This window comes from Sinocyclocheilus grahami, unplaced genomic scaffold (assembly GCF_001515645.1).
Source record: "Sinocyclocheilus grahami isolate Dianchi unplaced genomic scaffold, SAMN03320097.WGS_v1.1 scaffold99.1, whole genome shotgun sequence".
Classification (NCBI taxonomy): domain Eukaryota; kingdom Metazoa; phylum Chordata; class Actinopteri; order Cypriniformes; family Cyprinidae; genus Sinocyclocheilus; species Sinocyclocheilus grahami.
Window position 1 is genome coordinate 1,441,662 of NW_015505278.1, and position 21,800 is coordinate 1,463,461.

The following is a 21,800-nucleotide window of genomic DNA, read 5'->3' on the forward strand; positions in this document are numbered from 1 at the left end:
ACCGCGCTCAACGCTGGACAGTCTTGGAAGAGTTCTACTCCGAAGGAAAATTTCGGGCTATTGGGGCTTTGTTTTGTTTTTTAACTTTTTTTATTTTTTTATTGAGATAACAATAGGGGAATACAAAGACATTTAAATCTGTAAAACAATAAAACCAAAATTCTGTATCTTAGATCACATATCAATCATGTTTCTAATTACACAGTAGAACATGTGTGGGAGCTGCTGAAGAGCTATAAAGCGACCCCCGCAGTTCTTCAGGTAGAGTTCCACCCAAAGCTGGTTCAAAAGGACCTGAGTGCACTTTGTAAGGAAAGAGGGGTGTGTTTTCAGGCATACTCATCTCTTGGAACAGGGCTTCTACTATCAGACTATGTGGTTCTGGATTTAGCAAAAAAGTATGGGAGGACATCCGCCCAACTGTTGCTGAGGTGGGCCGTACAACAGAACATTCCAGTACTGCCAAAATCATGTCAGCCAGAACGTGTGGTGGAGAATGGGCGTCTGTTTGACATTGAGATTAGCGAGGAGGACATGGAAAGGCTCTCTGCTCTTGATTGTGGGGAGAAGTTCTGCTGGGATCCAACACAAGTGTCTTAAAGACAACTCATTGATAAAAACTTTTATTATTTCTATTTTTTCACTTGCAGAAGTTCCGAGGTTGTTCAGCTTTACAAATGTAATGGCTCTTTATTTCATGGTTAGCTTGCTGTTGTATCTTTTGTTTGATAATTTTAAAGGGAATTATGAGATACTGTCAGGAGTGTTTTTTAAGCTGTATGTCCAAACTGTTTACAATTTCTGATGCACCTCAGATGGAACAAAGGAGTAGAGTATGACTAATGCACAAGTACACTGCAGTTTCATATATATTGCCAAATTCTATTACACGAAGAACAGTACTTACATTTTACGCTTTTGAAAGAAGGACAACTCGTGCTAAAAGTGGTTTATTTTTATCGGTTACAAACAATAACAAAATAACATCACAATAAAATGTTTTTAATTAATTAAAAAAAAATTATAAGGCATTGAAAATGTTCATTTTCAAGTAATACCAGTAACGATTAAGTCTCCTGCTCTCTTGGGTGTTTAGACCCATTCTTGGTTTTTGGACTCTTTTGCTTATTGGTTGTAGACAATTCCAAGAGATTTTTATGACTCAGATGGTAATAAAGCAAGATGACTCTTCAAAGTGACCAAAGTCCCTTTACAGTAAAAACTGATTTTAAACAGCTGACGGTCTAAAAACGTAGTTAAAAATAAATTTAACAGATGATGTAAAATAAAATACCTTTAACTTCTTTTTAATGTGCTTTTGTTAAAAATATTGCATCTGAATATGAAAAACTGATGTGGCAGAGTGACAGAAAGTCTGCGGATATTCAGCTTTCTCACATTCATGAGATTTACTGCATAATATTCCCAGAGCTTAAGAAAATTTGGAGATTCTCCATTTTTTTGTCATCTTTGTGGGATAGCACATGCCAGTGAGAAACCGATCATGCTTTTCAACAGTCAATGGTCTCAGTGCAGTTCATGAAAAAGGTTTAAAACCAGTCAATGCACTTATTCCTTCACTTCACAGCAGTGCATCCTTTTTTCCCGCCACCAGTTGTTATGTACAGTAGTCCTCTTTTCTCTCTTCTTCCATCATTCATTCACTGTCAGTCACTCTGCGGGGCGCGACTCCGCATCAGACTCTTTGTGACTCCAAAGGAAAGCGAACCAGCTGGGTGACTGCTGCATCTGACGTGTTGTTCCTGCACTCTTCACCCTCTTCATCTGTAAGAGATTTAAGATAAGAAAAACACTTTAATTTTCCATTGTTTAATAAGTATCTTACAGATATTTAGTTTATAGCATATATTTCTTTGACAGTCCAGTTTCCTTACCCCTTTATCAAGGAGGATGTCAAACTCATCACTCATTCTCCTTAGCTGTCGACCATATTTCTTAGCTGCCCACAAAGCAGGAGGAGCCGAGCGAGATCTAGGCCTGAATGGATCACCTCCAACCAAATCGCCTTCATCTGCAGCCCCAGTCTCCAGCAGGTCCTCATCATTCATCGAAAGATTCCTGTGTCTCCCTAGTTGTTCTCCTACAACGACATTTGATATTGAATGACACTTGACTGATCTGATCAGACCTTACATATACATACAGGATACATTTAAAGTATTTCTTCATGTGAAACAAATTTGTTTCATTATTGGCTTTAAAAACTAAAACCAATGCCAACACAGAGTCTATTCCAATGAAAAATTATGGTTGAGACTTTGAGCAGTGCACTACATTCTTGTATTTGCTTGTAATTGTGGTCTGCTGCTGTGTATCCAGGATACAACAGAAATGACGTATGTTCTTGTTATTATCCTACAGGCCCTTGAGACTGACTCACCTTTCAGCCTATCAGGCACAGCGAGATCATGGTTTGTTTTCTGCGGTGATCCACTGTTATTTTTTGTCAGGTCCGAGTCCTCACAGTCTTCCGATGTCTCGGTGTCCGACTCATTGTCAGAGATACTGAACATTTGTGCCATGATTAAACTGCAAGTTAATAGAAAAAGTCGGTGAATTACATGTTCATTTATGCACATTTATATATTTGCGGTTTAAGAAAATGGAAACATTGACTACTGTACTAACTTTTTCTGTCTCTAAGCCATGGCTGTATGTTCTAGCTTATTCTGAAATACATCAACTAAGAACAGAGTCAGGATCAACCATATAACTATAAGCTACTGGTGAAGATGAAGCAAACAGTACAATACTTCTGGCAACACTTGCGCAGCATTTCACTCTTGAGCCACCGGCAATAACAATAACAAAAAACAACACAAAACCAAAAAACAAACAGTGTTATGGGCTGAACTCAGACTTTCCCGCCGCGACAATAGTGTAAACTGACACAGACATATTTCTCAGAGCTGATTTCAGAGAAATAAAAAGCATTATCCAACAATAAACATAACAATGACTGTATTACCAATACCAGGCTTTTTAAATTTAGTTCTGCAAATGCCCAACTACTTATATGTTTGTCGAGTTTCTTATCATGATATCAACCATAATTATTACATTTTAAGATAAGGTTGTATTCTCATACGGTCACAAATAAAAACAGGGATCAACGGGAAACTTCTGTTTACAACTTTGAGGCTCAGTGCCACCACAAAGCCTTAAAAAGTGGTTACATCGTCCGACGACCGCGGGTTACTAACATTTCAAAGTTTCAGTCCTACTTTGTAGTGTTTTCAACATCGCTTCGTTCATTATTTAATTACTAATATTCCAACTATCGAGTCAGATATCGAGTTACCTACCGATTTCTTGAGTCTGTCGGCGTCCTACGTACAGTCTTCCGGGTGATCTGGGTGTCTGGATGTTTGGACTCACTGGCCCTGTTTGGATTCCTGCTGCTGTCCTGACACGCACCCGTGTTATGTGGAGTAGCAGCGCAACTGCATTTCACTTCCAGCCCACACACAGTCCAGGATACTGAGCACTAAACTGGTCAGTTAGTGTTGCTATGGACAGTGGTCATCATTCAGCAATTAATGACACCCATAGCGCCATAGATATGCATATATATCTATGTATTACGCATTGTAGAATTGAAAATAAATAAAATGATAAGACGTTTGCTATTATGATAATGATGCAATAAAATTACTGGATACAATTTTAAGTAATAGTTCAGCAGTAATACCGGAAGTAAAAGCTCCAGTATTCCCCCCCCTCTCTCTCTCTCGCTCTCCGGGCGCTGTGTTCTCAAGAGCGCGTCGCGAGCAAAGACTGTGGTCGCGAGGTTATGGAAGATGGCGAGCGCCGAGACAGCGGCAGAGCACGAGCGAATCCTGCGTGAGATTGAGAGCACAGACACTAACTGCATCGGGCCAACACTCCGGTAAGTCTTCATTAACCGTACCGGAGACTACCGGGCTCGGGGTGTGATGTGACATTTTGGTTCAAAGGGTCCCGGAGGGGCTGTTCTCCTTGTTCCCTCAACTTCTCACTTTAGAGACTTGCCAGGAAATCTTCCATTCAAGTTGTCAGGCTGGTAAAGTAGGTGCTCAGTGGCGGTTTAGAGAAAGTTTTAGTTAGTATTCCTCTCACATGTCCCGCTGCACGGCTCCCGGAGAGCGGGCGGATGTTTGGGTGTAATGAATAACGCTCTTTATTTGAAAACAAACCAAAAGAAACGCGAGCACTGTGTTGTGTTGTTGCTGTCCATTGTATTTAAGGAAGTAACCCAGGCTTTTAACTTCTCAAAACAGTTGGCATTTAGCTTTTTCCTAAAATGTATTTCTGCGTCAGAGCTTGATGACACATTTGTTTTTATTGGACATGGATAGTTATGGGAGAAATAAGTTAAAAGTTTCTAATGAAAACCAAATTCAGTTGTCACCGAGTGAACATACTTCTTGTGGAGTTTCAACTTTTTAAACCAAATTGAGCTAACGTTACACTTGCAAACCACAGATTTCAGTTAAATGTCAGAAAGTCTGTCAGAAATGGTTGACATTCTAAAAAGGATGTTATGAGAGGAAATCAACAAGCCAGTTGTGTTTTAGGTTAGTTGGTTCAGCTTTAGTTTATCTTTCATTGCCTATATTTATTATTTTTTTCTCATTCAGTTATTTTTAAAGTCAAGACGTCATGCCTCAAATAAAGCTGTTTACAGTTTAGATCTGCAGTGAATTTGATCTGTGATGATTGGGCTGCTTAACAATCATAAGATTCACAATATCTTGAGCAAGTACACAGAATGTAGAGAGCATAATGTGCACAGGAAATAGAATTGTGCCTTTTCTGTTAACTTTCCACATAGCTGACCTGCATCTGTCAACTATGCTGCTTTGATACTTCTACCAATCACTGATTTAATCAAGCTCTTGTTACTTGGCGACTAGTTTATTTTACATGTTGTGTGTATAGTGAAACTGTGATGCTAATTTTGGTGCTAGCAGGGCACATTGATAACAGCTTCATATTCTCACACCCTCTGATGGGACTTTCATTAGCGAGGTGACATTGCAAGCACAGCCTGGCTTCCTAGCATTGGTTATGTGTGAATGTTTAGTCGATGAAAGTATCAACGGATATTTTCTTTCATATTTTGATGTACAAATCGGTCATCAATTGGATGGAGGGAGATCTGAATGTAAGATTGCAGTCACTAGAGAGGGGAGGTGTTTAAGTGGACTAAATAATCGAAGAGACATTTAAAAAAAATACAAGCATAAATAAAAAAATAAATCAATTAAGTAGGCGTGGTTGAATCATTCACGATATGATTAAAAAGATGGATTTTAAAGGGGTCATATGATGCGATTTCAATTTTTCAATTTATAAAAATGGACATCTTTTTGATTGATTCACAAGCACATAGTGAGACCTGTATCATTTCAAACTACCTTAGGTCAATTTTTTTTTAGACATTTAAAAAAAATACAAGCATAAATAAAAAAATAAATCAATTAAGTAGGCGTGGTTGAATCATTCACGATATGATTAAAAAGATGGATTTTAAAGGGGTCATATGATGCGATTTCAATTTATAAAAATGGACATCTTTTTGATTGATTCACAAGCACATAGTGAGACCTGTATCATTTCAAACTACCTTAGGTCAATTTTTTTTAAAATTCATGTTTACCAGTAGTATGTAACATATACAGCGCATATATCTCTCCTGCACTATTACCATCACTGCACATTAGAAGGACCTCAAGTAATGCAGAGACTTCCCATGATTCATACTGTAAGTTCAGGTTGTGTAGTAAAGCAAGGGTACATCACTTTTGTTTGCTAATTGGCTGTGCAGATATAATAGGCTGTGTTCTCTCAGTGTTTCCTTAAAGTACTACAAGGACAGTGGAGGGCCTCTCACATTCTGATGTGCTTTTAGATGCCTTGTGGTACAACACATTCCAGACAAGGCTCAATAAACTAACAAGCTAATCGATAACAGCATTTTTTTTAATGGTTGGCTGAAACTGAAGTCTGAAGTCTTTTTTCTTATCTCCTCAATTTAGATGTCTGCTTGAACTTTTTTAGTTGTTGCCATTTTTAAATGCCTCTCATTTTAAGCTCAGATGCATTTGACAGTGGTTTACTTTTAATCGGTTGACAAACAGGTATCTCTATTTTAGTACTTCTTTCTAAAGACTTTTGGTAGCACAGCTGCTAACAAATGAGACTTGTTTTTTTTAACCAAACAAACAAAAAAACAGTGTGTTTTGTTAGTAGAAACAGCGTAAATTGGTATTAGCATTTGTTCCATGGGCTATCTGTGTTATATTGTGTCCATGTGATAGTTGATGTCTCATGCAGCATGTTTTTCTTTTTCATGACTCTTAAATGTTTGAGAACTTTATTTGGCCTCATATGAAGACACATCTAACAGGACTTTTGGGGCTTTAGGTCTGAATTGTGTGTGTGTGTGTGTGTGTGTGTGTGTGTGTGTGTATCCGAGAGAGAGAACTCTGAGAAAGCCTGGGCTGGTCTGCCTTAGTGAGTCAGTTTCCCCAGACTGTGCTGCCTCCACTCCCGCTCAGCTCAGACTATAATTATTTGATTATTTTGGTCGTTTCATATAAATGGACTGGCTATGGCTATTAGAAATTGCTTTATGCAGTCTGTAGTGTACAAGTCGTTTTTATCGCTCTATAGAAGAAGTGAGTGTCTGTTTCAATGTTCATACACGTCAGGACTTGTGATTACATTCCTATGGTTTAGCCGTGTAGCAATCAGCAAAGCAGCATATTAGAATGATTTCTGAAGATCATGTGACACTGAAGACTGGAGTAATGATGCTGAAAATTCAGCTTTGTATCACAGGAATAAATTACATTTTAAAATATATTCAAATGGAAAATATTTCTAAATTTTACTGTTTTTGCTACCTTTCCAAGGTATCTAGGAGTATTAAAATTATTATGAAATGGAAATTCACCTTATTGTCTAAATACACATTTTTTATCTAATTGTGAACAATTCGTTCATGCAATTTTTTTTAAATACATTTTTTTATTAAAATGTCAGACTCATAATTTGATGTTCCGGTGAAATGTCAGACTTGTTGCTGCTGACATAGCTATGCTAAACCCACCCCTTACAATCAACTGCTAGCTCGCATTCAGATCTGCTTTCATTCAGTCAACAACTGATGGATAGAACCAAGTCCCATCCTGGATTTTATTTTATTTTTTCCCGATAACCTGTTTAACTCTGTTAACAGAAGAAATTATCTGTTGCTATTATACCTCGACTTTAAGATGGCACAGAAGTTTAGGGAGAGTCTTGCTTACGTAAACCCATTTCAGTCTGCATGGTTAAAAGTGAACAACTATTTAGTTATGAAGCTAAATCTTTTGCAGTTACAGATCCTGGCCTTTTATATACTTCTTCATATTATCAGTTTTGAGTGAAAGCAAATCCCCTAATTCAGAGGTTTTGAAACGGAGGGTAGCAGAGTGGTTGCAACATTATGAATATGAAAACATTTAGATGCATTTTGTCTTCAAGGAAAATTTACCAGAAATACATAAACTGCAAATGATCAAATATGTTAGTAATTCCTGTTTCTACTAATGAAGGAACATTATGTTTCCTGTAACACAATTGTTGCAGTTATTATGATTTAAAAAGAATAAAGACTACAGCTGCCACAAGTGTGAGTTTACCTGGTGAAATGTACAGCCATTTTAGTTCCCATGTAGCAATTTTTTTTAGCAACTTCTTTTTTTGAATCCATTCTGTCTGTACACCTCTTTTTGCTGATTAATCCTTTTTGTAAATGTTTGTTTAGTTGTTACTGAATGTTCATAGTTCAGTAATGTGACTCCGTACTCGTGCCTATCAGAAGTATATACCATTATTAAGCACTTAGAAGAGGAGTGACAACCATATTAAACTCATAAACTGCAATGTGAATGTGGCACTTAGAGCTCAAACATAAGAAAATCTGAAGGAATAAAATTTAGTCTTGACTATCAGCCATGAGTTTATTCAGTGTGTGTGCATCTCGGAGAACCAGGAATCAGTTTCTTGTCACTGTCACATGCTGGACCACAGTGACTTGCATGCTGGACACTTGACTGTTTGTTCTGCTGCATATACCTTCTCAGCTGTTACAAACTCTCTCTCTCTCTCTCTCTCTCTCTCATCCAGTTTCTCTTGTTTCTGTTTAAAAGTTCTGTCTATCTTCAGTGTCCTTGATTTCCTGGATTTTGTGTGGGTTGTTGTCTTGACCCCTGTAGGGTGATTAACCACCTCAAAACGGAAGAGAGGACTGAAGCTTTGGAAACGTGGTTCTTCGTTCCAATTATGGCAAGAGGAATGTTGTAAATATTTTGGACTCTTTCCTGCATCCACCTGAGGAATTTCGAACAAACACTTCACAGCCAATTATTTTGTTGGAACATTTCTCAAGGACTGCTTATTTAAAGACCAGAGGCTGAGAACTGTATCAGAGTTTCATATTCCATGGCTTGCATTAAAAAATGTAAAAAATATTCAGTAAAATGTTTGGTATAAAACATTTTATGCTTTGCTAGGTTGTTTAAGCTCTTTTAAGTCTATGTCTGCTTGATATTCTGGCTTGGGTTTGAGAACAAACTCCTAATCCTAGATATTAGTAATATTAATAGTGATGTGGCAACTAAAGTTATAAATTTTAACCTGTCTGGAAGCATCATAGAGCGCACACACAATGGGCACAGTTGGAAGTGGGCATTCATTCCTCAAGTCAGCAATCAGTTGTCTCTCCTCTTCTCCATTTCATTCCATTTACTTGCTGACACAGTTGGGAATATTCAGACTGGCAACTAATGACCTTTACAACAGAGCTGCAATCACACACATTTAACCTGCAAACAATACACTTGATGATGACGGAAATCTCTTAAGGATCTCCAACCTCAGGGTGCCAAGACTGGAACAGAGGTCTGCAGCTAGTTGCAAGAAACCCCTTTAGTTATATACAATACACTTTCTATAGTTTCTGTTATAACTATGTTTTTCCCGTGTATTCTATTTTTATTATAACAGTGTTTTCTTAACTTTAGACATTTTTTGCAATTGGACTCTGATCAGTAAGCTGCCTAGGAAGACACATTTCTATAACTTTAGTAGAATTTTAAATGCATTGCTTTATTCTGTTCAGTTTCAGTGACGGCAGCAACAATCGGGTACAGTTAAGCAGAGCAAGGTTTTGGGCTAAGGTTTCATATATGTAATGTTTTTGCAGCCACAAACCTCAGCAGAGAAGCTGAGACCAATTTACCACAAAGGTGAAGCCAGGTCCACACCCAGCTGAGTCACTGCAAAAGCTCACACGAGATTACTTACAGACCCCGCTGTAAAACTCTGAGATGCTTTTGGTTGAAGGATGTTCAGTGGGCTATGGCTGCTTTAACTTGTCTGTTTGGTATTACCATGGAACTGTTAAAGGGGTCATATGATGCAATTTCACATTTTCCTTTCTCTTTGGAGTGTTACAAGCTGTTCGTGCATAGATAAGATCCCTAAAGTTGCAAAGACTAAAGTCTCAAACTCAAAGAGATATTCTTTATAAAAGTTAAGACTTGTCCACGCCCTCCTAAAATGCCTCGTTCAAACACGCCCCCACATGACTACGTCACGGTGTGGGAAGATTTGCATAACACTGACCAAATGTTCACGCAAAGAAAGAAGGCATAACTTTTATTCTCGCTGTAGTATTGTTGTTGCCGCGGCGCTGTGTGTTTCGTTGTGAAATCGAAACTACTTTGTTTGGCCTTCCAAAAGAGCACTATATTTGCTTCGTCATGCCTAGAGCTGATCCGTGCTGGTCGCTGAGGAAATACATCAACTTCGCGCTAGGGCTGAACGATTTTGGAAAATAATCTAATTTGGATTTTTTTTTTTACCAATATTGCGATTGCGATTTAATATGCAATTATTTTTTAAAGCTCTTTATGTTCTGTATTATTCAACAAAGACAAGCTATAAATCATTGTATAGTATGACCAACACACTATTATAGATAGATTAAACATAAATGTTCTTTTCTGTAGGCCAGACCTATATGTTACGATGAAATTAGGTGATGCATGAATTGATATGAATTACATTTTTATTTAACAACTACAATCACAGTATATTGACTGATTTGTTGAACTTCCAACCTTGTAAGCATGTAATAATTATGTTTAAATAGCCTGGTGTAAACATTAATATGAAAGTCAGTAACAAATCACACAAACTAAAGTAGATTGCAGAAATATAAAAACAAGTCTGTTGCTTTACCACACTACTTTAGGTAATTCAAAGTCACTGTAATAAACATGTAAACATGTGGACTGCACTAAACACTGTCTGTTAACTTTAGACCAGTGGTTCTCAAATTTTTGGGGTTGCACCCGCCTTTAAACCTATAAAAAAATTCTGCCCCCCTTTCCTAGACCGATGGGTGTGTGTCATCAAAGTACTGCGAGAGCTATAAGAGAGCGCGGACGTCTCCTTATGCCTTCTCTCGCCTTACTTTGATGTCATACACTGATCTGATCTTCAAGTGGAACACACCACTTCACTCTCACGTGTCACGTGACCGAGTGTAATCGCAGCCTTTTCTCATATCGCGATATCGCAAATGCAATTAATCGTTCAGCCCTACTTTGCGCTGTGGATCGCCGGATCGGCTTTCACCGTGGACGAAGCGGAGTCCAGTTCGGGGTCGTCACATGTGGTTGCCGCAAGCCCGCCGGACGCTCCTTCATCGAATCCACTGGCTGCGCCGTTCTCAAGCCCGCCCGCCTCTGCTCACTCTAGCCCGCCAGCCTCCACTCACGGTACACGGCATCGCAGTATGGTAAGGGGAGTAACATTTCCGTCACACGCTTGAAGTATTCAGCCAATCACAACGCACTGGATAGCTGGCCAATCAGCGTACACCTCGCTTTTCAGATCGATGAGCTTTGTAAAAATCGACGCGTTTCAGAAAGGCGGGGCATAGAGGAGAAACAATAATGTACAGTATGTGGATAATAATATGTTTTTTGAACCTTAAACCGCATAAACACATTGCATTACACCAAATACACCAAATAATGTTCTTTTTAGCAACATCATATGGCCCCTTTAAATTATTTTTTCCTTTTTTATCCACAGTGGACTTGGTGGTTTACTAGATTAGGACTTTGATAAGCTCTTAATTGCTTCCTCTGTTTTAAAGATAATCAAACTGCCTCTTGTTGTTTCCATTTAGTTGATTTGACTTCAATTAAATAAATAAAAGACCTGTTTAGGCAAATTAATTACTTGTGCACCAAGTAATATTTTGTTTGTTTTGCTTGGTCCATCCTGCAACCCCTGTTGCCATGGATGGAGCGTTATGCAGAAGGATTTTTTTGGTTGCTATTTTAGAAATATCCTATTTAAAGGCATAGTTGTGACCAATAACTAAGATAGTAGGGGGGCTGCTAATATCAACTTGTCATGTGAGCCCATGAAGGGGCAACCACCCCATGAATAAAACATCCTTTTCTGTGCAGTTGATATGACTGGGGACTTCATCTCATTTAAGTGTAAAACATTTTAGACATATTTGTCATATTTTTAGAGAAAAGTTTCTTGGTGCACCTTTAATTTTAATCTTTGTGATCTTTCAGTCTTGTTACTTGAAATGTGCCTTTGCATTGGTTTAAAGGGGTCATGATGAACTGCCTTACTTTATTATTTTGTACTGTTCTCTGAGGTCCACTTATAATGTTATCAAGATGACATCAAAAAACTTCATAATTTAGAAGTTGTAGGCTATTTTCTCTCCTGATTTGACTCCCCTCATCAAAACGCTCTGTTTGAACAGGTGTGGTGGATTCTAGACTCGGAAGTAAATGCCCACTGCTATGATTGGCTAACAGCTGTGTATGTTTGACAGCCTACATCCTTCACAGATGGACGCTGCTGTGATTAGGTTAAAAATGTATAAATACTCAATACATATCAAATTATCTGTAATAACAGACAAAAAGCAATAGTAACCGCATAATAAAAACACACTTGTGTGGTGCGACATTACTGTCGGATTCAGTATAGTCAGCACAGCATCATCTATTAGTTTCAATCTTTCTGAAAATCTTGCAACGAATTGTGCTTTTGTTTGTAAACGAATCCATGGTAAAATGAAGTAAACAAAGGACCAAGTTCTTACTGAAGCGGTCTGGAACTTCAGTAAAAATAAAGTTAATCTACACTTTCCTAATGTTGAGATCAGAAGGAAGGCAATGCAAAGACTGTGTTTTTCCACAACTTGGCACTGCACAACACCTTGTTGTCTTCTGAGCATCTTTATCGTTTGGTTTCTGCATAGACCTGTGTTTGTCTCTCTCGTTATTTACACTACATGCGGGAATCGGTGGGTGGGGCTAAACAGGCAGTGCTGTAGAAGCAGGCATTGATCTTCTGCGGAGGCGGGGTTTAGCCACACTATTACATCATAAAGTGGCACATTCCACAACCTGTCGTTTTGGCAGATTGGCTTCAATATAAGCTGTTTTTAGACTAAAGCTGGGCTCACACTAGTTTGAAAATCCTAACCTATTATGAAATCTGTTTGCAGCACACGCATAAGGAGAATCTTTGCAAATTTTTCTCAAATCTTAAACACTCGCATACTACAAGATTTGAAAATCGTGGCGCATCACACACTACAAGATTTTATTAAGATTAGCATGCTCGAGGGAGCGCCTCACGTAGGGCTGGACAATAATTCGATATCAATATGTATCGCGATATAATTTTTTTCAATAACGGTGATATGATTTTTAAACACATTTCCGATATTTCGATATACATTACCAGTTGTATCACTCTAAAAGCGCCTCCTGCTGGCAGAGAATGAGTTTTCATTTTAAATAAGCCCCCGTAAATGGCGCATCATGCACGTGAGGTTATTTGACGGAGAGACGCAAAGCAGTTTAAAGCAGAGTCCGCTGCAAGGAGTACTTTCAAAATCTGTAATGTTTGAATTAGAGGTTGTCCAACATTCTGTGTTGCTCAGTGCTTTACTTCTGGCATTGCACTGCTACATTTATCAGTCTGTTTTAGCATGAAGGTTTTATTTGTTTCTTACTCTCCAGCTTTTGTAGGGAATTTTGATTTCTCAATTCATGACCCCTTTAAATAGAACTGCTCTCTAATCAGTTTTTTTGTTTTTTAGATCGACATTTTGTGCACTGCTGCAAGGAGTACTTTCAAAATCTGTAATGTTTGAATTAGAGGTTGGCCAACATTCTGTGTTGCTCAGTGCTTTACTTCTGGCATTGCACTGCTACATTTATCAGTCTGTTTTAGCATGAAGGTTTTATTTGTTTCTTACTCTCCAGCTTTTGCACCATGGCCCGTCTCTGCCCTCACTATTTCTGCATTTAGACCCACAGAGGAATTTACAGTTTCTAGGGTGACTGCTGCTACCTTTCTCTTCTTTTTTTTTTTCACTCCCCCTCTGTCACCTCCCACAAGACCTCAGATTTTTCTGTGGCGTGCCGTTCCTGGTACATGCCTCTGTTTTAGTATGTTTCCATGCATAATAACGCGACTAAACGAGACGAAATAACGTTATAACATTTCGTTTCGTCTCGTTTTGGTCAACGAAAATGAAGAGACATTTTAGCATAGTTTTTATTTTGTAAACCACATTTAGTCTCGTTTTTATTCGTCAACAATATTGCATTATACATTTAATTAGTCATCGTCACATGACCAGCATTTACGTTGCGTCTCGTCTCGTTTTCGTCACGTGATAAAGGTTCGTTGACGACGATATTTAGTCAATTTTCGTTGGCGAAAGCAACACTACTTGTAAGTGTACATATTTTTATTTTCAGACCAAACACAGCAACTTATTTCAAAATATATGTCAAATATTGCTCTTTACTGGTCCATACCAACCAGTTTCCAGAACAAGTGACAACAGAACACAATTCGATTAGATCTGATTCAATTCAATATGATTCTATAGTGTTCTTCTCAATACAGACTGTGCCAAAGCAGTTTTACAGACAACAACGTTTTAATACATTCAGTGAGCAAACCAATGGTGACAATGGGCAAAAAATAAATAAATACACATACGGTAGTAAGGGAAGCAGGAAGGTGAATCAGGACTTAGCAAGGGGAGTCTTAGATATCACACCCTCCTGATAGAGGTTATCATATGAAAATTAACCATGATTAACATACAATGTCATAGTGAGGAGGACTGTCAGGGAAGCATGTTATGTCATCTTCAGTAAAATACAGACTAATTCAGGACACAAACACACCAGCAGCACATGGCTTCTCCTGAGCACAGCTTTCCTGTGGCTCAGGAAATGTCCTCCTTCCATTAGCACAGTCTTGATGTCACCGATGGCTTCCTCCACAAACACTCACACACAGTAAACACACCTCAAATCCAGGGCTGCAAGCACATCCAAACCTGAATTTAGCTTTTTTTTTTATCTAGTGGAAGGTGCTGGAAGGAAATATGAGTCCTGTACAGGGAAGAAAAAAAAAACACTGGGACAGACAAATGAGCAGACATGCTCCAATTAGTCTTGCAATGCCTAAAATAGTCTATGCTGACCAAAATGACTATTAAAAGTTGGCATAAAACAGAAACTACATACTCAAATGAGAGAAAAAAATCTCTGGCATGACTTTATTTTTTCCATCGAGAAATGTTTGGATTGTTGTTGATTGCTAATTGAACAACCTTTTTGGCCAGCCCTTAAAATGAGGAGATATTTATGAGGGATTACAAGGGCACATTTTTTTAATTAGAAAAAAAAAATTGATTCTTTCCTCCCACTGCTTCCTGTCTCCTCTGACACCATTCTATCAAGGGCAAAAATGCAAATAAATAAATAATACCTATTGATAAAATATTAATAAAAAAAAAAGAAAGAAAAATAACCACTAAACATTTTGGAAGTAAGGGCCATCTTCAATAATCTGTGTTGCACAACTCGCTTAGCAAGAGTCAAGTACAAGAAACAAAAATCTGTACAAATCATAAATAGCCCAGCTGCAGTGGTCCGGCTGTGTGAGACACTTCTCAGCCCAGTTATTTGAAAAAAATAATAAGCATCAGGCATCATTGTCCAGACTCTTAAATCAAATTTAAAAAGTCAAAACAGTTTATTTGCATTAAGAATATCTCCCTATTGACTGTATTAATGTAATGATTTTACCTGTTTCACAGCACGTGTAAACCACAAATAAACCTTACAAGTACTATTGGGAAACAAGGTCACGTTCCAAAAAACTGAAATGTGAAACCCTCCTTGAGGAAAAACTAGAGCCTGACATTTTCCCAACACTCACTGGTAGAGAAATAATGGACATATGACACACACAGAGAGAGAGAGAGTGAGAGTGAGAGCTTTTTCCACTCAAACATGTCACACACATTCTCTAAAATTTAAAAAATGTCACTTTTTTTATTAGCATATGAGAACATTCAACCAAGCCTGTCACCAAACTGAAAGAAAAGCCATCATGTCCAGAAATGTGTTGTATCAAATTAATGGACCATTACTCTGCTTTTCTGCTCTAAAATGAACACCAAGGGTGTCATAAAATGAACAACTGAAGGCCATCCGTGTCTCCATTCCTACAAAAACAGAGCTGTAAACTCAGCTAGCTTTGCCATCACAGGCATAAACTACATTTTAAATATAAATTAAAATAGAAAAACAGTTATTTAAAAGTTATTAAAAATTTTAATGATATTATCCAATATTACTGTTAGATTATATACTGGATCTATTTGAACAAATGCAGCCTAATTCATTCGGTCTAGGAATGCCAACATTGTTCTTAGCTCTGTGTGTGTGCGTGTGCGTGTGCGTGTGTGTGTGTGTGTGTGTACCTACTTAACTATATTTTGGGGACAAATTTGTACCCAAAAGTGAGCAAAACCAGACAAATCGATCGAAAAAAATCGCCAAAAACCTCAATTTGGGAACGTCCTCATTTGTAAAACTGGTATAAAAATACAGTAAACAAATGTTTTTTTAAATTGTAAGAATGCAGAAAGTTATCTGTGAGGGGTCTGGGTGGGTTTAGGTGAAAAAGGGTATAACTATATGTATATAAAAACAATAGAAGTCTATGTAATGTCCCCATTTAGATAGCTAAGTAAACGTGTGTGTGTGTGTGCTGAACTGTTACACAGCATTCTTATTCACAACATTTCCTCTGCAAACTGTCATCACCCTCGACTAACTAACTTAAGGAAAACCTATGCTTATGTGTGCTATGATGTCATATCCTGTTGGCTGACTGAAATCTAGATAGCTCAATGGCAGCTGGGAAACAGAATGGATCGGAAATAGATCAGAGGATCTAAAGTTAGAAGCCCCACACACACACACGTCAGCACCTCACACCAACAAAAGCACTGCACTTTTCTGTCTATGATGTAATAGCACACCCGATCTGCACTTTTATCTTTTCAAACTTACTGTACCAGGTAGTTCAACAGAGGTAAAAATGTAAAAAATAAACCACTGCCTACTCTTCAAAGTATGAATTAAATATAAATTAAAGCTAATACAGATGGCTGCAACTGAGATCGCAGAGTAGTGATCTTTTCACCAAAAAAAACCCACATCACACAATAACATTGCGCTTTTACTTACAATTACTAACAGAGTTAATAATTAACTAATTTTATTAATCTTATTACAAAAAAACTGAAATAACCGTTACAGTAGTTTTTGGTACCAAATCAGGTACTGAACCGTGGAATTTTACTGGTATTGGTACCAACCACTGAAATTTTGTTACCGCGACTACACTAACCACAATAGAAATGATCATCCAAAAAGGGCTAAAAATGCAGATAATTAAAAAAATAGCCATATATACTATAAATAGGAACAAATGCTGATTTTGTTTTGGAATCAGGATGTCAGTCATATCAATTTGGCAGAAAATTCTGTGAGCTAAGCCCTATCAAAGGACTGTTCCCTTGTTCTCTGACTACGGCCGCAACAACTAATCAATAGAATTGATAATCAATTATAAAACTATAGGAATATAGGAAATCAATGTGTAGTTTATTGCGTAAATCACCTTAAACTAGGGCTGCACGATAAATCGCATGCGATATTTAACGTGCATCTTGTCAGTAAAGCCATTCTGTAATCAGCGGTAAATCTCCATCACATGCGGGCTTTCACATGGAGCAGCATTAACTACACAGAGCCGTTGTTCACTGACAAGCTGCGCAAAACCACGAACCTATTTTGCGCATGTTTTGCGCAGCTTGTCGGTGAACAACGGCTCTGTGTAGTTAATGCTGCTCCATGTGAAAGCCCGCATGTGATGGAGATTTACCGCTGATTACAGAATGGCTTTACTGACAAGATGCACGTTAAATATCGCATGCGATTTATCGTGCAGCCCTACCTTAAACATGGTAATGTAATTGCTTTAGAGATAAGCTTTATTTCATGAGGTTTCTGCATGCTCATACATTGCAGGCATTGAAAGCAAACACTGTCCTGAACAAAGTTTGGCCCCCAGATTCTGCTTTATTGACCCTGGATTAGATCCTTCTCTGATGGCGAGGGCTGAACTCCATCTGGAGGTTCTGAGGTAACGTTAGAAGCTCTAAAAGAGAAAATATTTGTACGCAGTGTGCTGGCTAAACACTGAAATCTGATCACTGTCTAACACAGGGAAGAGTTTGCAGTCACTGCAGCTCATTACTCTCAAATCACTGTCTCATCTCGGAGTACTCAAATAACCTTTCATTTCATTTACCTTTGGGATTTATTTTTGCATAAAGTTAACCAACAAAGCACCTAATAATGCAATTCTGGCATGACCATTTCTAGTATACTGACACTGTTGTGTTGTTATTTCATGAGGTTTCTGCATGCTCATACATTGCAGGCATTGAAAGCAAACACTGTCCTGAACAAAGTTTGGCCCCCAGATTCTGCTTTATTGACCCTGGATTAGATCCTTCTCTGATGGCGAGGGCTGAACTCCATCTGGAGGTTCTGAGGTAACGTTAGAAGCTCTAAAAGAGAATATATTCGTACGCAGTGTGCTGGCTAAACACTGAAATCTGATCACTGTCTAACACAGGGAAGAGTTTGCAGTCACTGCAGCTCATTACTCTCAAATCACTGTCTCATCTCGGAGTACTCAAATAACCTTTCATTTCATTTACCTTTGGGATTTATTTTTGCATAAAGTTAACCAACAAAGCACCTAATAATACAATTCTGGCATGACCATTTCTAGTATACTGACACTGTTGTGTTTTTCAAATAGGAGGGCAATGATTGTGTTCACCTCATGTGATTATTAGCTGTTAGAAGACCGCAAGGCATGAGATACTCAGCTTCTCTTCTGACTCACTAGAATAAGCACACAACAAGTTGATGGTGCTGTTCAGCCAAGGCAAACGCTATTGCAGTGTGATCAGTGCATTGGCAAAAATGACTTGCGACAGTAAGAGCATCAGTAAGAATGTGTCCAATAAGTAATGTTCTGCATAATATGAGAATTCTGCATAAGATAATTCTTTCATAAACCTCTACTGACCCCAAAATTTTGACTGGTAGTGTAAGAAACTATATTGCTAAAGACTCTTTGGTTCTAGCAACAGCACACATAAGACAGAACACAGACGCATCAAGTTCATGAATTTATCTAAAGTTCTGAGCTTGTTGAGGAGTGGTAATTTCATATCTTCTACTGCCATCTAGTGGTAAACAACAGTAGAGTGTCAGTGACAGTAGAGAAAGATTCTATGTTTTACTTAATTTGCATTCACTCACTCTATCATCTAATTTATGAAGTTGCTGATTATATTGGATAATTTCAAAAAAATTAAAGAGCAACAAGGCACTTCATATATCTTTTGCTAATCTTTTTAGTGGTCCGTTTATGTGTGTAAACAATCAGTAATAGTATAATATGTTGTGTGTAGCATACATGTAATGAAGACTAAATATATTTTTTATATATAGTAATTTTGACATTGTTCTTTTATGTTCTCCTTGTTTTCCTGGAAGGTCTGTTTATGATGGACAGGATCATGGACTCTTCATGGATAAACTGGAGGGGCGGATCCGCAATCATGACCGTGAAATTGAGAAGATGTGCAACCATCACTTCCAAGGCTTTGTGGACTCCATTACTGAGCTGCTCAAAGTGCGCGGAGAAGCCCAGAAACTCAAGGTGCAGAAAGAGGAAATTAGGTTTTGAGAAAACTCTATAAAACCAGAGAGAAGAAAAAAGAAACGTTATAGATATAAAACTAAAAAAGATTTGAACAACTTGTGTGTAATACATCAGAAAAAAATCCTGACTTGTATTGTTTCTGTTTTGATCACTCCCGGATAATTGGTTGTTTTGTCTTCCTCAGTGTCAGGTGACTGAGACCAATCAGAAGCTCCAAAATGACGGCAAGGAGGTGGGTGTCTTGTTCGCTTAGTTTAGTCTTTGATTCAGAACTTGTAACATTAAAAGCAAATATTTTAACATATCAATATCATTAAAATCGGTGGTTACCGCTCCTGTAGCTCCTGACATCAATGGATGAGCTGAGACAGTGCCGTCTGCAGCAGAGGAATATCGCCACCACCATTGACAAACTCACACACTGCTTACCAGGTACAAACATCGTACTTTGCGATTTTAATCCCGTTCGAATCTGCCAAGTCTGTTTTTCTCACACAACCTTTGTAATAATTCCAGAACAAATTACTTACTGTTTTTCGGCAAACTCAGTGATCCTCTGAGAAATCTAATCTTGTCCAAATGCGAATGTCTGTGATTGACAACAATATTTTTTTCACAACACGTTTCCTTGTGTGATTTGACCAACGTGAACTACCATAGACACTCTTACCATAGACACATTTTCAATGTGTTTGTCTCCCGGCAAATAAATAAAAAAAAACAAAACAAAACAAAAAACTAAATCAAAAGCCAGATCGCGTAAACTGTTAAAGGGGTCATATGATGCGATTTCAAGTTTTCCTTTCTCTTTGTAGTGCTACAAGCTGTTCGTGATTCCTGAAGTTGCAAAGACTAAAGTCTCAAAACCAAAGAGATATTCTATATCAAAGTTAAGACTCTGCCACACTCCCCTAAAACAGCTCGTTCTAACATGCCCCCACATATCTACCTCACTATGTGGGAATATTTGCATAATGCACCCAAATGTGCACGCAAAGAAAGAAGGCGTGGTTTCAGTAACCACAGTTAGTGTTGAAGCAGCCATGTCAGGGAGACGCTGTGTGTTTCAGTGTGAAAGCAAAAGCACTTTATTTGGCCTTCCGAAAGTAGATGCATTTAGGAATCTTTAAGATCACTTACAACAGAACACCAATGCATTTTATGGACGACCGTTTCATGAACCTAGGAGAGGAGGTAATTCTGACTTTGCTATGACAATCTGACGCTTTTGAATCAGCGACTGTAAGTATGTTTTGTTACTAGTTTAAGTATTTGCTATTGACTGTTCAAATGCGGAGTTTTGCGCATCGTGTGTGTGTGTGTGTATGAGAGAGAGAGACAGAGAGAGAGACAGCGTCACATCACAGTAGAGTCAGCTGTCTTAACCGCGGCTTGTGTACTGCATCATTACTGTGTCTGTTCCCCTTTCGGGCTTGAACTGATGGTAAAACTAAAGACATTATTTACTGTCTTTACATTTATTTTGAAAGATGAAGCTCGTGATTATGGTAAGGGGAGTTACATTTCCGACGAGTGCTTGCGGTGTTCGGCCAATCACAATGCACTGGGTCAGCTGGCCAATCAAAGCAGACTGCGCTTGTCGGAAGGAGGGACTTTGTAGAAAACTAAGCGTTTGAGAGCGGAGGGGCATATAGGACCTACAATAATGTACAGTATTTGAAAAATAATGTGTTTTTTGAACATTAAAGCATGTCAACATATTCTGTTACACCAAATACACAAAATAATGATCTTTAAAAAAGCATCATATGACCCCTTTAAGATTAGCTACTGTAATATCAGCGTCAGGTAAGATTACTTGCCATCATTTCTGCACTCAATTACATAATGTTTTAATTACATATGTACCTTTTAAACATGGTTTTACTGCAAAAAAACAAAAAAAAAAACGGTCACAAATTAACCATGGTTTTGCTATTCTAAGCATAGCTTAACCATGGTATTTGTAGTAAAACTGTGGTTATACTAATGGTAATCAATCCATTTGCATGCAGAAGAGAGCACAATGAATTATTGAGAGGTTTACTAACACATCAATACATCTACCTGATTTACAAGGTCTGAGAGAGCAAGCCACCATCAAATTAATGCAAGAGATATCTCAGAATGATCATCCTCTTCTTGATCTTTTTGTGCAAAGATGTACAAAACAGACCCTCCCACCTCTGTAATAAACATGGAGATGTTAGTCCTGTCCGAATCGATACGTGGCATCACAGATGTCGGGTGATAAGAACTGTAACTCAAACGTCATTTAGAAAATTAGTCCCATCAGAATAAGGCTTTAGTTACTATTAGTTATATTAACACTACTGTTCAAAAGTTTGTGGTCAGTAAGATTTTTTAGTTTTTTTAAAGAAATTGAAAGCAGGGTAGGTGATTTGGTTCAAAAACATTTTTTGTTATGCTGACTAAAAGTCTCTTCCCATCCCAATATCAATCACTAAGTTAAGTAAGCTTGTCCAATCATATCCCAATTACTATATATATATATATATATATATATATATATATATATACACAGAGGGTACGGAAAGTATTCA

At 37.9% G+C, this 21,800-nt stretch overlaps 2 protein-coding genes and 1 pseudogene across 6 annotated transcripts in view; 2 read left to right on the top strand and 1 right to left on the bottom strand.

Annotated features, from left to right (window-relative positions):
• The window catches only part of LOC107588191 (glyoxal reductase-like), a 994-nt pseudogene extending 394 nt beyond the window's left edge, over nt 1–600 (top strand).
• A 340-nt stretch (nt 601–940) lies between these two features.
• The window catches only part of LOC107588192 (bcl2-associated agonist of cell death-like), a 22,811-nt gene continuing 1,951 nt past the window's right edge, over nt 941–21,800 (bottom strand). Inside the window, exons 2-5 of one of the 3 annotated variants that reach the window (XM_016276219.1) lie at nt 14,396–14,401; nt 2,402–2,550; nt 1,896–2,101; nt 941–1,785 (exon numbers count right to left, since the gene is read on the bottom strand). In XM_016276219.1, the coding sequence (XP_016131705.1) occupies nt 1,672–1,785; nt 1,896–2,101; nt 2,402–2,543 (462 nt within the window). In that variant the 5' untranslated portion in view covers nt 2,544–2,550; nt 14,396–14,401 and the 3' untranslated portion in view covers nt 941–1,671. Of the gene's footprint in view, nt 1,786–1,895; nt 2,102–2,401; nt 2,551–2,649; nt 3,298–3,326; nt 3,480–14,395; nt 14,402–21,800 lie in introns of those variants that run through there. The other 2 variants (XM_016276218.1, XM_016276220.1) reach the window with 2 other exon arrangements.
• LOC107588190 (exocyst complex component 6B-like) overlaps nt 3,726–21,800 on the top strand; it is a 101,302-nt gene continuing 83,227 nt past the window's right edge. For 2 of the 3 annotated variants that reach the window (XM_016276215.1, XM_016276216.1), the window contains exons 1-4: nt 3,729–3,910; nt 19,068–19,233; nt 19,421–19,468; nt 19,578–19,668. In XM_016276215.1, coding sequence (XP_016131701.1) covers nt 3,822–3,910; nt 19,068–19,233; nt 19,421–19,468; nt 19,578–19,668 — 394 coding nt within the window. In that variant the 5' untranslated portion in view covers nt 3,729–3,821. Of the gene's footprint in view, nt 3,911–19,067; nt 19,234–19,420; nt 19,469–19,577; nt 19,669–21,800 lie in introns of all 3 variants that reach the window. The other variant, XR_001609556.1, reaches the window with a different exon arrangement.